The 20,644-nt window shown below is 27.6% G+C and overlaps 3 protein-coding genes across 3 annotated transcripts, besides 2 other annotated features; all 3 read right to left on the reverse strand.

Moving 5' to 3' along the window:
* Positions 1-19: 19 nt before the first annotated feature.
* Positions 20-757: a mobile genetic element.
* TVAGG3_0732490 (integrase core domain containing protein family) lies at positions 20-1,609 on the reverse strand (the record flags this gene model as incomplete). The annotated part of the gene is made up of 1 exon (XM_051244587.1): positions 20-1,609. The coding sequence occupies one exon, from the start codon at positions 1,607-1,609 to the stop codon at positions 20-22; it is 1,590 nt and encodes a 529-aa protein (XP_051091174.1).
* Positions 1,610-1,990: 381 nt separating this feature from the next.
* TVAGG3_0732510 (DNA/RNA polymerases family) lies at positions 1,991-2,867 on the reverse strand (the record flags this gene model as incomplete). Its single annotated transcript, XM_051244588.1, has 1 exon — positions 1,991-2,867. A coding segment is annotated over one exon (877 nt), but the record flags the coding sequence as incomplete, so codon positions are not given.
* Positions 2,868-5,298: 2,431 nt separating this feature from the next.
* Positions 5,299-5,946, reverse strand: TVAGG3_0732530 (uncharacterized protein; the record flags this gene model as incomplete). The annotated part of the gene is made up of 1 exon (XM_051244589.1): positions 5,299-5,946. The coding sequence occupies one exon, from the start codon at positions 5,944-5,946 to the stop codon at positions 5,299-5,301; it is 648 nt and encodes a 215-aa protein (XP_051091176.1).
* Positions 5,299-5,946: a mobile genetic element.
* Positions 5,947-20,644: the final 14,698 nt, after the last annotated feature.

The following is a 20,644-nucleotide window of genomic DNA, read 5'->3' on the forward strand; positions in this document are numbered from 1 at the left end:
TTCTTACGAAATAAAAAAATTAAATATTATTTAAATATAATGGAGTAATAAAATAAATCGGAATTTCTATTAATTTATTGTTAACCTCAACTAATACATTACCGTTAATATATCTAACAAATTCAGCTATTGTGTCAAATCTTCGTCTTCTTTTTGTCATTGATTTATCAGTTTTTCCATAATCGAGATGAATCAAAACTTTATCCCCTTGTTTAAAATTCATGAGCCCCGAATTAATTTGTTCACGTTTAACATCATTTAACCTTTCCATTTGCTTTCTAATATATTCCCATTCTTTTGAAATATCATTTTTCATTTCCAATGGTTTCATGTTTATAGTTCTATGCCATGTATTATTGTAATAATATACTAACTGCTGTATGATGGAGTCATGATTTCCATCCCAGTATATCTGACCGTTAACCCCTAACGCATCTCTAAGAGTTCTCATTACCGCATCAACTATTTTATTATGAAACGTATATGGAGAGGATGAAAAGAAAAAATTAATTTGTGGGAAATAATGAGCCATAGCTGCCTGAAATCCTTTATCACCATCACCCCTTATATTATCTACTCTTTCATGATCTAGTAAGTATTGTATAGCTCTTCTTGTTTCCTGTTCTGTTTTCCCTTTCACCGGAATGCAATATAAATATCTGGTGTTAATGTTAATGGCAAATAAATAAGTAACGTTTCCTTTTGAATATTCTAAATGATCGATTTCGTATGAATATGGATATGGTGCAAATGAAGGGCGACTAAATTTTTCCTTTAACGGTTGAATTTTCGGGTCAGTTGGTTTATTTAATATCTTGAAATCCTTTTTAAAATCTTTTTGCTTCTTTAATGTTTGAAATGGATACAATAAAGTGAATGATGAAGGATTAACTGAAGGAGGAGGTACTACCGTTGGAGGTTTTGGTGTTGCAAGTGGTTTAATTTTATCTGCTTTGATTTTGGATGATGAAGTTTTAGTTGTTGATTTTCCTTTCATTAATTCTGGATGTATTCTATTCATTTGTTTTAAATATGCTGTATATAAAGGTTTGATATACTTTCCCGCTTCGAGTTTATGTTGAAGGATGAATTCCAAAAGTTGATCTTCATTTAAAAGTCGGGCTGAATATGGTTTAACTAATGAATCATAAATTAAAGCTTGTGCATCATTTATGGTCTGAAGGACCTGGGCATTTTGCACCTTTAGCTGTTGAACATTTGCTACTTTCTCTTTTGGTGTTGTTTTCGGCTTTTTCTTCTTTGGCTTTTGTTCCTTTGGCTTTTGCGGCTCAGGATTATATAAATTATATAATTCATCAATATCTTCTTCTGTTAATACTTTATTTTTGAAATCTTTCAATTGTTTAAGTTGTGATTTAGTTTTTCCCTTTGTATATTCATTATTTTTAATTTTGTCTTTAATTTTAGAAATTATTTTATCATGATATTTCAAAATTTCATTTTTATAATACTGATAATAATAATCCATATCATCACCCGTTATATTGTTATTATGTTTTTGGAGATATGCTTTTAAATCGTAATAATCAAGAAAATTTTGATTAAATACTAAATCATCAATTAAAATTTCTAAATCTACATTATCCATTTATATAAAAATAAAATAAATGTTTTAAGGGTGCCCACCTCTTTGAATCATAGTATCAAAACCATTATTTACATATTGAATCACATCATTAACGGTTCCTTTTGTCTCTTCTGTGGCATTTTATTAAAAATAAAATTTTAAATTCATGACTCAACCCCTACGTTTTTAAATTGTATTAAATAAATGGCATACAACATCCATTTTCACAACATACAGCCTTAGTGTGTGCTCCTGTTAATGCAGTCTTACCGATTGTTAAGCGAGTCATTGACCCGTTTTTAAGTTGTAAATTAATATTCTGACCATCAAATATCACTTTATCATTTATTATATCCAAATAATTTTTAGGTGTTAATTGTTTATTTTGTCGTAAACTAACACCTTTCATTTTTTGTGCAATCTTTTTAAAATCACTTCCATCAATTGAACCGTTGAATGATGTATAACACTTAGGGCATAAAGCAACCATGTTATCACCTTGTTTCTCAATTGCTAAACCCAATAACTTCTTCTCATGTGCTTTTTCTTCAGCTTTATTCTTTAATTTAGGTTTAAATTTCTCATCAAAACAGAAGAAATCAAAAGGTGCGAATTTGAAAATGTTTTTATCATAAAATTGTTTATCGGTTACAATCGCTTGAAATGCTTGAGTGTTAGGAAGATTTGGGTCGCCAGCAATAGCCCAATAAGATGAATCAGTATCACCTTCAATGAAATGAAAACGATTAACATTCATGCATTTATACATAAAATCATAAATGAAAACCAAATACCAGTATTTAGCATTATCTAAAGTGAAGAATGCCTCTTGTAAACATGTATCACATCTATAAAATTTATCTTTGAGCATCACTTGATACGTATCCTCTCCTATTTCTCTTATGTTTTTAAACTTATTTGACATACATGCAACGCGTGCCTTCTGTGCATTCATTATTTTAGTCTTTGTGTAATTTTGTGTATTCATTGCATCGTAACCATATGATCCATTAAGCGAAATCTTGCAAAATAAACTTTTTCCTTTATTTCCTTCTAATTCAGCCTTTTGTCTTTCGTTCATAAATTCGTTCGCAAATTCATTAAAACAAGTGTTTTTAGTAAATGTTAAAATTGATTGAATATCATCGATGATAAAATGAAATCTATCTATTAGATACCAAAGATAATAAGAAGAAAATGGTTGATATTGGTTGTGTGTTGATGCTAACTGAGTTAATTTCCTCTGTTTCTGGTCAACTGGTAGATTGTTTGATTTCATGTAATTATACATAAAACTACCAATTGTTTTTTCATCTGTGATAATATCTAAGTTTCTTATTATCGGTAAAAAGTTTATGTAATCATTAATGTATTTTTCATCAATGTGACCCTTTACTTCAGCCACGAATAAAGTATTTTTCTTCTTAATTATTCCCAGTGCTTTTGCTTTCTTTGTTGCTGTATCACAAATGATAACACCATTCAATCTTCCCGGCATATACATTTTATGGTCAGTATATTGAATGAAATCATGAGGATTAGATGAAAATGATGAAGGATATAATGAATTAAAATCAACACCAACGAAATGAGTCATAATGTTGGAAGTGTCCTCATTTGATACAGTTTTAGTTTCTGGATTATATGAAAGTTTATTAATGTGTGTGATTCCTTTAAGATTTACTCTATGTTGAACATTTGATAAACCACCAGTAATTCCATTACGGAGAATGTGATAAGCTTCAACTGAATCTAAAGTCATTGGTAAATTATTTTTTAATGCATAATTTCTTAAATTGATTCTTAAACGTTGAACATCTTCATCTTTATTTGATTTTACGAATTGCAATAACAACACATTAACTGACAATTTTCTTTGGTATGTGGTTTTTCATTATCGATTCTATCCAATGTTGGTTTATTTGCATATGTAAACGCTTTACCACACATTTTGCATTTAGATGAAAGGATTAAATCGTGATAGTATTGAAAATCATCCATTGAAACATTATTTTTAGTATCTCTTTCTGCTTTTTCATCTTGTTTCTTATATGATTCAATTTTATATTTCCAATACTTTTTCGTTAATTCAAAACTTGATTCTATCTCTTCCTCAGGATATTTTTCATTAGGATTAAAGTCTTTATATGCTAAAGCGTAACGAATCATTGAAGCATTCGATGATAAAGAAAGATTATGAAGCATATCAATTTTATAAACAAATGTTTCTTCAATAATTTTATCGATTGGGTCAATCATAATTTCAACATCTTTATTGCAATAATGAATAAAATATTCTAATCTATTCTTAAAGTTTTTAGCATCATTGAGATATATTTGATAATCACTATCTGATATAGTTTCTTGAGTTAATGCTGAAAAATGAATCTTGAGTGAATGGTTCCACTTTATATAATTCTTCTTCGTAATTCTCCCACGTGATGAATTGATAAGGGAAAAAGGATTTAACACGTGATTTATTGTTTCCGAAATCTTGAGTGAATTGGTCTAATGTCCCACCCGCTATATAATTTCTGATGTCAATAAATCTCAATTCATATGGAACGTTTGTTTTCTTTACAATGATTTGCTTAAATTGTGAAGATGAACCCAGCATTGATTTTATTTTCCATTTTGCAGTGTTTAAATCACGCAGAATTAAATTTAAATCAAACTTTCCCAAATTAAAACCTATGATATTCACTTTATTGAATTCCTCATCTAGAAGTTCTTTAAATGCTTCCTTCTGTTTTTCATTTAATGTATGAGATAAAGTCCCCACCGTTTGCGGCTTCAATAATTCTTCATATTGTTCAATATTTGATTTAGCAACTAATGAACAGGTTGAAAATAAAAACTCAATCCAATCAGAAATAAAAGAATCACTCGAAGTTAAGCAAAAATTCCTCGTATATATTTTATCGTTTAATTTAACCGTTGATGATACCATGAATGGTTTTAAGTAAGCATTCAAAGTTGCACACTCAGAAAGTTGTAATTTAGAGATGTGAAAACTTAAATTTTATAATCCCTGGGATGCACTTTCTTCGATTTTTTTTAAATTTTTGGGATAAATTTTGACATCTTTTTTTTTTGCTGGCGACCCCCCCGTTTAGGGCATCAAAAAAACATGTTGTTTCGTTTCAAGATCGGGATATGTTGTGAACCCGACTTCTTTCATTAATGAAGTGATTTCTTAAGTTGAATAAAAACAAATTTGATTGAAATTCATACAAAATTTCTTTTTATCATTATTATTTAAGATGCTTTTTTATGTTGAATTGTTAATTTTTTTATTTCCACCTGGGATATTTTGAATTGGGCTAGCCCAATCCCACCTCTCAATTTTCTCTCAATTGGGCAATGGGGATCCCATATAAAATGTATTGTAACAAAATTTTACATGCATAATATAGTACAATTAAACAACATTCTAAAAATATTAAATTCACATCATTTACTTGAAGATTTTATATTTTCAACAAAAATTAATACAATAATTACATTAAATTGAGGAGATTTATAATATTTATTATAAATTAAAATATTATTACTCATTAATTTGTTGAAATATTGCATTTTAGTGGTAAAAATTAAAATTTAAGTTTACATGGAGAAAAAAATTTTTAAATTCCAAAAAAAAATTCAATTGGGATAACGATAGGGACAAAAATTTAGAATCCCCATATGCTTGGGATAAAATCACATGACTATTGTAATTCTTCTTTAGTCTCTAATGTTTCGAAGTCAAAAGTAATATAATATCTTGTCGGTTTATAATATTCCTGCAAATTGTGAGCTAATAACCACTGATATATCTTCTGTTTCGTAATATGTGGTGCATATGGTTGCTGTGTCTTTTGCAACTGAACGTCTTGAATTAATCTCCCATTATTTTCTTTACATTTCTCACAATGCTTTAAAAATCTTCTTTGGTTTTTCCTTTCTGGATCATCGCGGATAGAATAAACTTCTTCTTTACAATATGGACAAACTTTATAGCCGGTGAGTGCTTCAACGTCTGTTATTCTGTCAGCGTGAAGTTTTCCACATGGACTCTGTGTTAATAAAATATTTACTGTTTCAAATTCTGGATCTATCATTATTGATTCCACTAATGGAAAGTCTACCTTATTTATGTCCACGTCTTCTGGTTGAGGATCACAATAATAGAAATCAATATTAACATTTAACATTCTCGCTAATCTCTCACTTTCTGATGAAATGTCAAACCCTTCATATGCATCTATTGCTTCATTTAAATAGCTTCTACGAGTTTTAGGATTAACACCATCAGGAATGTTATAGAAGCGTTTTAAATAACCTTCTACTTCTGCTCTAATTTGATTATCATTCATTTTAGCTGTTCCGTTTTTGTTCATTTATGTAAGAATAAAAAATTAAAATAAATAAAAATAAAGTTTATTTTTTAAAGCCATAAAATGAATTAAGAACACATAAATTTTTATCATCTGCGACGTGACGAATACATTTTAATTTACTCAAGAATGCGTACCTGATACATTAAATCTAATTCCTGTTTATTTAATTTCACAACTTTGAAAGGATGTATGAATAGCTATAAAATGATGAGAGATGTTTTATGGGTTGCTTCCATTTTTTCTGAAATAAATGAATAAATATAATGCTTATACGTTTTCATATCTTTTATGTTCTTAATAACGAATGGTATAGACCTTTCAACTTCGTCTTTCCTTCGGTGCTGTTCTTTCATATGAAACTTATTAGTATCTTCAATAATGAAACCACAATCACACAAAATTTTATATGGTTCAATGGTTTCTTTTGATATTTTATCTAATAAATCAAAAACTTTATCAACACCCGTGCATTTATTTAAATAATAATTTGGTGTAAATATCATGATTTCTTTCTAATTGTATTAGTTGCATATGTCACGTTTTTAAGAGCTTTTTTGAATTTTTTGGAATTAAAGGTGGTGAAAGTAGGATACAGGGGTATCTTCATTATCAATAAATTGTAACTTATGTTTACGAATATAATTTAGTACCTTCTTCTGAAAGTGTTTCGTCTATTTCACCATCTATAAATTTTGTGTTGATTCTGAGACATAATTTTTATATCTTTTCATGAGATTTCTGTACTTCTGATTCTGAAGCTGGGATATTCATTAAACCCTCTACTTCATTTTCATTATATTTTTCAACTTCTCTTAATTCCTTATTTTTTATCTATTTCATCTCTTATTTTTTCCAGTCTTTCAATTTCATTGTATTCATCATCTTTAATCCGTTCTTCATAATATTCGGGAAAACATCAGGTTCTTTAGGTTTTTTCTTCTTCAGATGTGGGATATAAGAAATTTATAACATATCTTTATTCATTTTTCCATCATAATCTAAATCATTTAATAACTCGGCAAATTTTTGACAATTTCTTAATAATATTTATCAACTTCATAACCCACCTCCTCTAATATATCCTTTAGTTCCCGTTTGTGAATCCTAATTTTTTAACGTTTGTTAGTTTTGACGCTCATTTCATACAAATAAAAAATAAAAATAATAAACATAACTAAGTTTTAATTTTTCGTAAGACATGAATTTTTAATGGTTTATTTTTTAAAAAAAATTTTTTTTTATTTCATTATGTATGGGCTGAGTGTAAATGTCTTACAATTTTGAAAATTTTTTAAATCTTGATTTATTCAAAAACGTAAGAATAAAAACTGTAAGAATCATACATTTTTTACTTCATATGTTAAAAAAATGATACAAAATCGCTCGATATTGTATGAATTCTTACGTTTACAAAAAAAGTCACAAAACCCATCATATCCTACTACTTTGTATACGTGTTACTTCTCATCGAGCTGATAATAGCAAATTATATTATCGTATTCAATGTAATGATAATACATTTCTCTGGGTAACTCCAAACTCCATAAATGATGAAACAAATAAATTATTTGTCAGATTTTATAACGACAGATCCTGTTGATGACGATTTATTTTTAACTCGAGAAGATAAAGATAATCCAAGCATTGTATTCAAAGAAAAATATAAAAAGATGAATAATATAACAATTTATAAATACAAACAAATAAAACAATTAATCAATTCCTTTGAGGAACTTATTATTATAATTATAGGCTGATTTGGCATTGTCTCTTTTGATTCTGGGAGTAGATTTATAATTATCATCATCTGAACTAGAATTATCAAGGAATTTTCGTTTAAAAGGCGAGGTTTTTGAATGGGTTTCTTTATTTGTTGTTGTTTTTGGAGTTGATTGTTGATAATTTTCTTTTTGTGAAATTTTTGTTGTTGATTTGCTAATTTTAGGTGTATTGTAATTATACTTCTTTGGTGTATTGAATTTGTCTTGTTTGAGTCCGGATTCATCATCACTTGATGAAGAGAATATAAATCTTGATCCGTTTTTAAGAGTTAAAGGGGATATTTTATCTGGGTCACTATCGAATATATGGTTGAACTCAAATAGATATGTTTCATTAGACAAAACTGACTCTGAAAGTCGAGATCGATAATTCATTGTCGAAATGACCTGATATTTATCTGGATCTGTTTCGTATCTGTTCAGTTTAGGATATTTACTAACACGAAAGCCACGATGATCGTCATCACTAGCATAAACTCCGTCTTTTGGAATTCCAAGAAACAAAACTTCTTCGTTGTTTTCTTCTTCATATGAATATTCATATTCAATATCAATATCAATTCCTGTGTTTAATTCTTGTTGTTCTTCAATAAATGCAGCATTTGGTTTTTTTTGACTCTTTTTGAGCCTTTCTTAGGTTTTTCGTAAGGTTGACGAGGTTTGTAATAGTCATATTCTGGATAAAACTCGAAATTATCTTCTTTTTCTTCTTCTTCAAAATATGAATATGAATTTTTTGTATTTGTGGAAATTATTGATGTATTTATTTCGGATTTTTCTTCTGTAATGTCGTCAAGCTGTAATTGGTCTTGTGATGGAATTATTTCAGAAATTTTATTATTAATAGATTTTTTAATTGGTGATTCATTAAATAATTGATCTTCGGCTTCTTCTGATATACTTTCTAATATTAAATTTGAATTAGAATTGTTTCTTACAAAGTTATTTTGAAAATGTAAGATTTCGTTAATTCTTGTACTACTTCGCCGACTTTCTGATGCAGAATCATCGTTTTCGTAAGTTTGGTTTTGCTTTGGATGTGAAATTTGTCGCTTGCCTGCTCGATTTAATATTTCTTTGATAGATTTACCTAATGTTGATCGTGGATTCTTAAGTCTTGTCTTAACCCTCATGTATGGAAATGCTTCTGAAACTTGGTGAATAATTCTTGGACTTACATTCATAAAAAAATTTTTTGACAATGGTCAAAAGATTCTTTACATTTGTCAAAAAAAAGTAGGCGTTTAAATATGCAACATATAGATATAAAGGTCAAAAAATTAAACAGTTCAAGGATTACTATTCATGTATCTATGAGAAGTCACATTTAAGCCATAATATATGAGGAAATTTAAAGAAATTTAGGTGCTTTCCTCATATGAACAAAGATTATAATTTCTGTGTCTCATCAAACTTGTATTTTGCATATTGTTAGCATGTCAGGAAGTGGAAAGTGCACACTTGAGAGAACTATATGTGTAAGTGAAATTTTTATCGTTTAATCAATAACAAAATAGAAAAATGAAATTTACCAAAAAGAAAATTTATGGATTTAAAAGAAGAACAAATTTTATTTTCTTTCTTTGGTACAAATAATACTTCATATTCAAAATCTCTTGCACATATACTAAAATCAATGTAGTAAAAATTATTCTTAAATGATTCTGTTCCTTGATCTGATACATCAACTGTTCCATGAGTTGATAAATCATCAATACTACATTGATGTATATAAATCTGTCCACCATACTTCCTTAAATAAAACTCCATTATTCTGTCGATTGTTTTGGAAAGATGAATTGAAAATATCAAGTCTATAAGAAACATAAACTAATCAGAATTTCTCTTGAGAATTATTTATATAATTACATCGGTCAATTCTTCCTTGACAAGAAAAACCCAGTAATAATACAGAAAGCTGCTTTTAAATTCTCAAAATTACAAAATGAAACATTTACTGTTGATTCAACATTATCATAATAAAACCTGTAGACTGCTGAAATACAGTTAGAAATGTTTGTTTTTGAAAGTGATGTAAAACCTTGAGATTGGTAAATCATTAAATCTACTGAACTATTTCCTCCATTACAAATTGATCCTTGGAGGAGTGTACTGTTAATTTCGCCATATAAATAAGTAAATTGGCCAACTGATGGAGTTTGACTTTCAAATGAACAGAATTTATCAATAATAATGTTATTTTTACTATAACTTTGAATATATACTGTACCTGAACCTTTTGAAAAAACGTTTTCGCAAAGTAAAATCGAGTAATCTTTTGTATATTCGAATTTAACTGCTCTATCTTGAAGATTGGTAAACTTGCAGATGTATGCAAAGCATTTGTTAGATGCTGCTGTGACTTTTTCAACTTCACCGGTAAAAACTTCGGAAGGAGGACTAATTCCTTCATAATAAAGGTTCCAAACACTATCTTGATCAGCATCGCTATGGGAATACTTCTCGAATGCAATTAATTGCACTTAAACAATGAGTTTTTTGACTCATTGCAAAAGTAATAAAAAGGATGGGGGTAAAACTTTCAGTTGAAATTCACTGATATTCATCAAATATTTAATATTTATGTTTTAATTTTGTTAATTCACAAGTTTAGTTGTTCAGAATTATTCATTTTTTATAATGTCTGGGAAATCTATTGTACGTGTTACTTCTCATCGAGCTGATAATAACAAATTATATTATTGTATTCAATGTAATGATAATACATTTCTCTGGGTAACTCCAAACTCCATAAATGATGAAACAAATAAATTATTTGTAAGGTACTTTTATAACGACAGATCCTGTTGATGATGATTTATTTTTAACTCGAGAAGATAAAGATAATCCAAGCATTGTATTCAAAGAAAAATATAACTAGATGAATAATATAACAATTTATAAATATAAACAAATAAAACAATTAATCAATTCCTTTAAGGAACTTATTATTATAATTATAGGCTGATTTGGCATTATCTCTTTTGATTCTGGGAGTAGATTTATAATTATCATCATCTGAACTAGAATTATCAAGGAATTTTCGTTTAAAAGGCGAGGTTTTTGAATGGGTTTCTTTATTTGTTGTTGTTTTTGGAGTTGATTGTTGATAATTTTCTTTTTGTGAAATTTTTGTTGTTGATTTGCTAATTTTAGGTGTATTGTAATTATACTTCTTTGGTGTATTGAATTTGTCTTGTTTGAGTCCGGATTCATCATCACTTGATGAAGAGAATATAAATCTTGATCCGTTTTTAAGAGTTAAAGGGGATATTTTATCTGGGTCACTATCGAATATATGGTTGAACTCAAATAGATATGTTTCATTAGACAAAACTGACTCTGAAAGTCGAGATCGATAATTCATTGTCGAAATGACCTGATATTTATCTGGATCTGTTTCGTATCTGTTCAGTTTAGGATATTTACTAACACGAAAGCCACGATGATCGTCATCACTAGCATAAACTCCGTCTTTTGGAATTCCAAGAAACAAAACTTCTTCGTTGTTTTCTTCTTCATATGAATATTCATATTCAATATCAATATCAATTCCTGTGTTTAATTCTTGTTGTTCTTCAATAAATGCAGCATTTGGTTTTCTTTTGACTCTTTTTGAGCCTTTCTTAGGTTTTTCGTAAGGTTGACGAGGTTTGTAATAGTCATATTCTGGATAAAACTCGAAATTATCTTCTTTTTCTTCTTCTTCAAGATATGAATATGAATTTTTTGTATTTGTGGAAATTATTGATGTATTTATTTCGGATTTTTCTTCTGTAATGTCGTCAAGCTGTAATTGGTCTTGTGATGGAATTATTTCAGAAATTTTATTATTAATAGATTTTTTAATTGGTGATTCATTAAATAATTGATCTTCGGCTTCTTCTGATATACTTTCTAATATGAAATTTGAATTAGAATTGTTTCTTACAAAATTATTTTGAAAATGTAGGATTTCGTTAACACCGCTCGCATTTTTGTTCGCTATACTTATTTAAATTAAGCTACCTTAAACATACTTGTACCAAATATTAAAACTCTCTCAAATGTTAAATACAAAATTAATTAAATTATTAAGTTGAAAACTTTCACAATTTTCCACTTTAATATGCGTGCTTGACTAGGAACATCAATGGTAACATCTCGATATATTCATTTGTGGCAAATAAAAAGATTATGAAATTTATTATGAATATTACACAAAAAAAGGAGGTGATAGCAAGACAAAAATAGACATATTATCATGTTTGTCTAATTCATCTATGCATTGTATATAATCGAAATTTATTTTGTAACTCACGTATTTTCAAGCTACCTTAAATATCTTCCTAGTATAAAATCGTTTACAATTCATTTCCACTCAAATCTAGTTAAATTTATTATAATATTATTATCAATATAATTCCTTACTCATAAATCACTCATTATCTCACACATATGATATAAGCTCAGCTAGTATTATCTAAATTTTTCATTATTACTCCTTGAATAAATCTACATGTGGAACCCTGAGTTGAGTGACTTCTAAATATTCATGATTAAAAATGTGAACCAAATTGCAAATTTTTAATAAAACCAAGCAATCCATGATGCATACTGTTATAAATTTATGAGAAAGACATGCAGCATTATGAGAAAAGACTACGTTTTTTCTCTCAAAAAATTGAATTGCTATTCAACTGCGATTTTGAGATGACTATATTATAATAAATTTAACTAGATTTGAGTGGAAATGAATTTTAAACGATTTTATATTAGGAAATGGTGTCTATTTATGCCAAGGCATATAATAAATAATAATTTTGAGGATATATTAGCCATAAGACTTAAATAGCTTAGTGGAAAACTCAATAAAGATTAGGACAAGTATTATTCTCCAATATCGATGATTTCAAACTTGGAATTGGGCGAAATTATTTGATAAAAATTCCATTGGAAGGATTTGAAAAGTTTTAACTATAATGAATGTATAACTTATGTGATAAGAAATTGAAATGAATATGAGTTTAAAGGAATTAATTAAGAAAATTTATTAGAATATATACTGAATTAAAAGACATAACTTGCATAAAAATAAATGATTTAGCTAAAATATTTTAATAACCCTCGATCCCAAAAATTACAAAGCATTCCAAAGTTTCGAGATATTTAAATTTTAATAAAATTTTCGAAATTTAATTTTTTTCTAAAGTGTCAAATAACGTATTTTCTTTCAGAAATATTTTTCAAAAATTTCATGTTCACGTTTATAAGCAATATATACTGAGTAATATTTTTTGGCGATGTCAGATTTTTTTGAATGGTTTACGATTTTTAACATAGGTTTATTCCTAATATTACTAAATAAATATTTTATTTATTACAATTTTGGTCGCTCAAAAACCATAAAATTTTGAGAGTTGGAGTACTTCTAAAAAAACATGTAAAATAATATTGTTCGTATGTCAGGATGTGAAAAGTGCATACTTGTGTAATTGAAATTTTTATCGTTTAATCAATAAAACAAGTGAAATATCAAATTTACCAAAAAGAAAATTTATGGATTTAAAAGAAGAACAAATTTTATTTTCTTTCTTTGGAACAAATAATAATACTATTTCAAGATTTCCTTCACATGGACGTAATCCAATGAATGTTAAATTATTCTTAAATGATTCTGTTCCTCTCTCTGTTGTATCAACTGTTCTATCAGTTGATAAATCATCAATACTACATTGATGTATATAAATTTGTCCATAATATGCTTCAAATAAAACTCCTTTGTTATTCTGTTGATTGTTTTGGAAAGATGAATTGAAAATATCAAGTCTACTAAAAGAAACATCAACTAATCCTTCATATCCTTCTTGAGAATTATTTATATAATTACATCGGTCAATTCTTCCTTGACAAGAAAACCCAGTAATAATACAGAAAGCTGCTTTTAAATTCTCAAAATTACAAAATGAAACATTTACTGTTGATTCAACATCATCATAACTAAAACCTGTACATCGTACTGAAATACAGTTAGAAACGTTTGTTTTTGAAAGTGATGTAAAACCTTGAGATTGGTAAATCATTAAATCTACTGAACTATTTCCTCCATTACAAATTGATCCTTGGAGGAGTGTACTGTTAATTTCGCCATATAAATAAGTAAATTGGCCAACTGATGGAGTTTGACTTTCAAATGAACAGAATTTATCAATAATAATGTTATTTTTACTATAACTTTGAATATATACTGTACCTGAACCTTTTGAAAAAACGTTTTCGCAAAGTAAAATCGAGTAATCTTTTGTATATTCGAATTTAACTGCTCTATCTTGAAGATTGGTAAACTTGCAGATGTATGCAAAGCATTTGTTAGATGCTGCTGTGACTTTTTCAACTTCACCGGTAAAAACTTCGGAAGGAGGACTAATTCCTTCATAATAAAGGTTCCAAACACTATCTTGATCAGCATCGCTATGGGAATACTTCTCGAATGCAATTAATTGCACTTAAACAATGAGTTTTTTGACTCATTGCAAAAGTAATAAAAAGGATGGGGGTAAAACTTTCAGTGAAATTCAATGATACATTCATCAAATATTTAATATTTATGTTTTAATTTTGTTAATTCACAAGTTTAGTTGTTCAGAATTATTCATTTTTTATAATGTCTGGGAAATCTATTGTACGTGTTACTTCTCATCGAGCTGATAATAACAAATTATATTATTGTATTCAATGTAATGATAATACATTTCTCTGGGTAACTCCAAACTCCATAAATGATGAAACAAATAAATTATTTGTAAGGTACTTTTATAACGACAGATCCTGTTGATGATGATTTATTTTTAACTCGAGAAGATAAAGATAATCCAAGCATTGTATTCAAAGAAAAATATAACTAGATGAATAATATAACAATTTATAAATATAAACAAATAAAACAATTAATCAATTCCTTTAAGGAACTTATTATTATAATTATAGGCTGATTTGGCATTATCTCTTTTGATTCTGGGAGTAGATTTATAATTATCATCATCTGAACTAGAATTATCAAGGAATTTTCGTTTAAAAGGCGAGGTTTTTGAATGGGTTTCTTTATTTGTTGTTGTTTTTGGAGTTGATTGTTGATAATTTTCTTTTTGTGAAATTTTTGTTGTTGATTTGCTAATTTTAGGTGTATTGTAATTATACTTCTTTGGTGTATTGAATTTGTCTTGTTTGAGTCCGGATTCATCATCACTTGATGAAGAGAATATAAATCTTGATCCGTTTTTAAGAGTTAAAGGGGATATTTTATCTGGGTCACTATCGAATATATGGTTGAACTCAAATAGATATGTTTCATTAGACAAAACTGACTCTGAAAGTCGAGATCGATAATTCATTGTCGAAATGACCTGATATTTATCTGGATCTGTTTCGTATCTGTTCAGTTTAGGATATTTACTAACACGAAAGCCACGATGATCGTCATCACTAGCATAAACTCCGTCTTTTGGAATTCCAAGAAACAAAACTTCTTCGTTGTTTTCTCTTCATATGAATATTCATATTCAATATCAATATCAATTCCTGTGTTTAATTCTTGTTGTTCTTCAATAAATGCAGCATTTGGTTTTCTTTTGACTCTTTTTGAGCCTTTCTTAGGTTTTTCGTAAGGTTGACGAGGTTTGTAATAGTCATATTCTGGATAAAACTCGAAATTATCTTCTTTTTCTTCTTCTTCAAGATATGAATATGAATTTTTTGTATTTGTGGAAATTATTGATGTATTTATTTCGGATTTTTCTTCTGTAATGTCGTCAAGCTGTAATTGGTCTTGTGATGGAATTATTTCAGAAATTTTATTATTAATAGATTTTTTAATTGGTGATTCATTAAATAATTGATCTTCGGCTTCTTCTGATATACTTTCTAATATGAAATTTGAATTAGAATTGTTTCTTACAAAATTATTTTGAAAATGTAGGATTTCGTTAACACCGCTCGCATTTTTGTTCGCTATACTTATTTAAATTAAGCTACCTTAAACATACTTGTACCAAATATTAAAACTCTCTCAAATGTTAAATACAAAATTAATTAAATTATTAAGTTGAAAACTTTCACAATTTTCCACTTTAATATGCGTGCTTGACTAGGAACATCAATGGTAACATCTCGATATATTCATTTGTGGCAAATAAAAAGATTATGAAATTTATTATGAATATTACACAAAAAAAGGAGGTGATAGCAAGACAAAAATAGACATATTATCATGTTTGTCTAATTCATCTATGCATTGTATATAATCGAAATTTATTTTGTAACTCACGTATTTTCAAGCTACCTTAAATATCTTCCTAGTATAAAATCGTTTACAATTCATTTCCACTCAAATCTAGTTAAATTTATTATAATATTATTATCAATATAATTCCTTACTCATAAATCACTCATTATCTCACACATATGATATAAGCTCAGCTAGTATTATCTAAATTTTTCATTATTACTCCTTGAATAAATCTACATGTGGAACCCTGAGTTGAGTGACTTCTAAATATTCATGATTAAAAATGTGAACCAAATTGCAAATTTTTAATAAAACCAAGCAATCCATGATGCATACTGTTATAAATTTATGAGAAAGACATGCAGCATTATGAGAAAAGACTACGTTTTTTCTCTCAAAAAATTGAATTGCTATTCAACTGCGATTTTGAGATGACTATATTATAATAAATTTAACTAGATTTGAGTGGAAATGAATTTTAAACGATTTTATATTAGGAAATGGTGTCTATTTATGCCAAGGCATATAATAAATAATAATTTTGAGGATATATTAGCCATAAGACTTAAATAGCTTAGTGGAAAACTCAATAAAGATTAGGACAAGTATTATTCTCCAATATCGATGATTTCAAACTTGGAATTGGGCGAAATTATTTGATAAAAATTCCATTGGAAGGATTTGAAAAGTTTTAACTATAATGAATGTATAACTTATGTGATAAGAAATTGAAATGAATATGAGTTTAAAGGAATTAATTAAGAAAATTTATTAGAATATATACTGAATTAAAAGACATAACTTGCATAAAAATAAATGATTTAGCTAAAATATTTTAATAACCCTCGATCCCAAAAATTACAAAGCATTCCAAAGTTTCGAGATATTTAAATTTTAATAAAATTTTCGAAATTTAATTTTTTTCTAAAGTGTCAAATAACGTATTTTCTTTCAGAAATATTTTTCAAAAATTTCATGTTCACGTTTATAAGCAATATATACTGAGTAATATTTTTTGGCGATGTCAGATTTTTTTGAATGGTTTACGATTTTTAACATAGGTTTATTCCTAATATTACTAAATAAATATTTTATTTATTACAATTTTGGTCGCTCAAAAACCATAAAATTTTGAGAGTTGGAGTACTTCTAAAAAAACATGTAAAATAATATTGTTCGTATGTCAGGATGTGAAAAGTGCATACTTGTGTAATTGAAATTTTTATCGTTTAATCAATAAAACAAGTGAAATATCAAATTTACCAAAAAGAAAATTTATGGATTTAAAAGAAGAACAAATTTTATTTTCTTTCTTTGGAACAAATAATAATACTATTTCAAGATTTCCTTCACATGGACGTAATCCAATGAATGTTAAATTATTCTTAAATGATTCTGTTCCTCTCTCTGTTGTATCAACTGTTCTATCAGTTGATAAATCATCAATACTACATTGATGTATATAAATTTGTCCATAATATGCTTCAAATAAAACTCCTTTGTTATTCTGTTGATTGTTTTGGAAAGATGAATTGAAAATATCAAGTCTACTAAAAGAAACATCAACTAATCCTTCATATCCTTCTTGAGAATTATTTATATAATTACATCGGTCAATTCTTCCTTGACAAGAAAACCCAGTAATAATACAGAAAGCTGCTTTTAAATTCTCAAAATTACAAAATGAAACATTTACTGTTGATTCAACATCATCATAACTAAAACCTGTACATCGTACTGAAATACAGTTAGAAACGTTTGTTTTTGAAAGTGATGTAAAACCTTGAGATTGGTAAATCATTAAATCTACTGAACTATTTCCTCCATTACAAATTGATCCTTGGAGGAGTGTACTGTTAATTTCGCCATATAAATAAGTAAATTGGCCAACTGATGGAGTTTGACTTTCAAATGAACAGAATTTATCAATAATAATGTTATTTTTACTATAACTTTGAATATATACTGTACCTGAACCTTTTGAAAAAACGTTTTCGCAAAGTAAAATCGAGTAATCTTTTGTATATTCGAATTTAACTGCTCTATCTTGAAGATTGGTAAACTTGCAGATGTATGCAAAGCATTTGTTAGATGCTGCTGTGACTTTTTCAACTTCACCGGTAAAAACTTCGGAAGGAGGACTAATTCCTTCATAATAAAGGTTCCAAACACTATCTTGATCAGCATCGCTATGGGAATACTTCTCGAATGCAATTAATTGCACTTAAACAATGAGTTTTTTGACTCATTGCAAAAGTAATAAAAAGGATGGGGGTAAAACTTTCAGTGAAATTCAATGATACATTCATCAAATATTTAATATTTATGTTTTAATTTTGTTAATTCACAAGTTTAGTTGTTCAGAATTATTCATTTTTTATAATGTCTGGGAAATCTATTGTACGTGTTACTTCTCATCGAGCTGATAATAACAAATTATATTATTGTATTCAATGTAATGATAATACATTTCTCTGGGTAACTCCAAACTCCATAAATGATGAAACAAATAAATTATTTGTAAGGTACTTTTATAACGACAGATCCTGTTGATGATGATTTATTTTTAACTCGAGAAGATAAAGATAATCCAAGCATTGTATTCAAAGAAAAATATAACTAGATGAATAATATAACAATTTATAAATATAAACAAATAAAACAATTAATCAATTCCTTTAAGGAACTTATTATTATAATTATAGGCTGATTTGGCATTATCTCTTTTGATTCTGGGAGTAGATTTATAATTATCATCATCTGAACTAGAATTATCAAGGAATTTTCGTTTAAAAGGCGAGGTTTTTGAATGGGTTTCTTTATTTGTTGTTGTTTTTGGAGTTGATTGTTGATAATTTTCTTTTTGTGAAATTTTTGTTGTTGATTTGCTAATTTTAGGTGTATTGTAATTATACTTCTTTGGTGTATTGAATTTGTCTTGTTTGAGTCCGGATTCATCATCACTTGATGAAGAGAATATAAATCTTGATCCGTTTTTAAGAGTTAAAGGGGATATTTTATCTGGGTCACTATCGAATATATGGTTGAACTCAAATAGATATGTTTCATTAGACAAAACTGACTCTGAAAGTCGAGATCGATAATTCATTGTCGAAATGACCTGATATTTATCTGGATCTGTTTCGTATCTGTTCAGTTTAGGATATTTACTAACACGAAAGCCACGATGATCGTCATCACTAGCATAAACTCCGTCTTTTGGAATTCCAAGAAACAAAACTTCTTCGTTGTTTTCTTCTTCATATGAATATTCATATTCAATATCAATATCAATTCCTGTGTTTAATTCTTGTTGTTCTTCAATAAATGCAGCATTTGGTTTTCTTTTGACTCTTTTTGAGCCTTTCTTAGGTTTTTCGTAAGGTTGACGAGGTTTGTAATAGTCATATTCTGGATAAAACTCGAAATTATCTTCTTTTTCTTCTTCTTCAAGATATGAATATGAATTTTTTGTATTTGTGGAAATTATTGATGTATTTATTTCGGATTTTTCTTCTGTAATGTCGTCAAGCTGTAATTGGTCTTGTGATGGAATTATTTCAGAAATTTTATTATTAATAGATTTTTTAATTGGTGATTCATTAAATAATTGATCTTCGGCTTCTTCTGATATACTTTCTAATATGAAATTTGAATTAGAATTGTTTCTTACAAAATTATTTTGAAAATGTAGGATTTCGTTAACACCGCTCGCATTTTTGTTCGCTATACTTATTTAAATTAAGCTACCTTAAACATACTTGTACCAAATATTAAAACTCTCTCAAATGTTAAATACAAAATTAATTAAATTATTAAGTTGAAAACTTTCACAATTTTCCACTTTAATATGCGTGCTTGACTAGGAACATCAATGGTAACATCTCGATATATTCATTTGTGGCAAATAAAAAGATTATGAAATTTATTATGAATATTACACAAAAAAAGGAGGTGATAGCAAGACAAAAATAGACATATTATCATGTTTGTCTAATTCATCTATGCATTGTATATAATCGAAATTTATTTTGTAACTCACGTATTTTCAAGCTACCTTAAATATCTTCCTAGTATAAAATCGTTTACAATTCATTTCCACTCAAATCTAGTTAAATTTATTATAATATTATTATCAATATAATTCCTTACTCATAAATCACTCATTATCTCACACATATGATATAAGCTCAGCTAGTATTATCTAAATTTTTCATTATTACTCCTTGAATAAATCTACATGTGGAACCCTGAGTTGAGTGACTTCTAAATATTCATGATTAAAAATGTGAACCAAATTGCAAATTTTTAATAAAACCAAGCAATCCATGATGCATACTGTTATAAATTTATGAGAAAGACATGCAGCATTATGAGAAAAGACTACGTTTTTTCTCTCAAAAAATTGAATTGCTATTCAACTGCGATTTTGAGATGACTATATTATAATAAATTTAACTAGATTTGAGTGGAAATGAATTTTAAACGATTTTATATTAGGAAATGGTGTCTATTTATGCCAAGGCATATAATAAATAATAATTTTGAGGATATATTAGCCATAAGACTTAAATAGCTTAGTGGAAAACTCAATAAAGATTAGGACAAGTATTATTCTCCAATATCGATG

Source organism: Trichomonas vaginalis, chromosome III (genome assembly GCF_026262505.1).
Source record: "Trichomonas vaginalis G3 chromosome III, whole genome shotgun sequence".
NCBI lineage: Eukaryota > Parabasalia > Trichomonadida > Trichomonadidae > Trichomonas > Trichomonas vaginalis.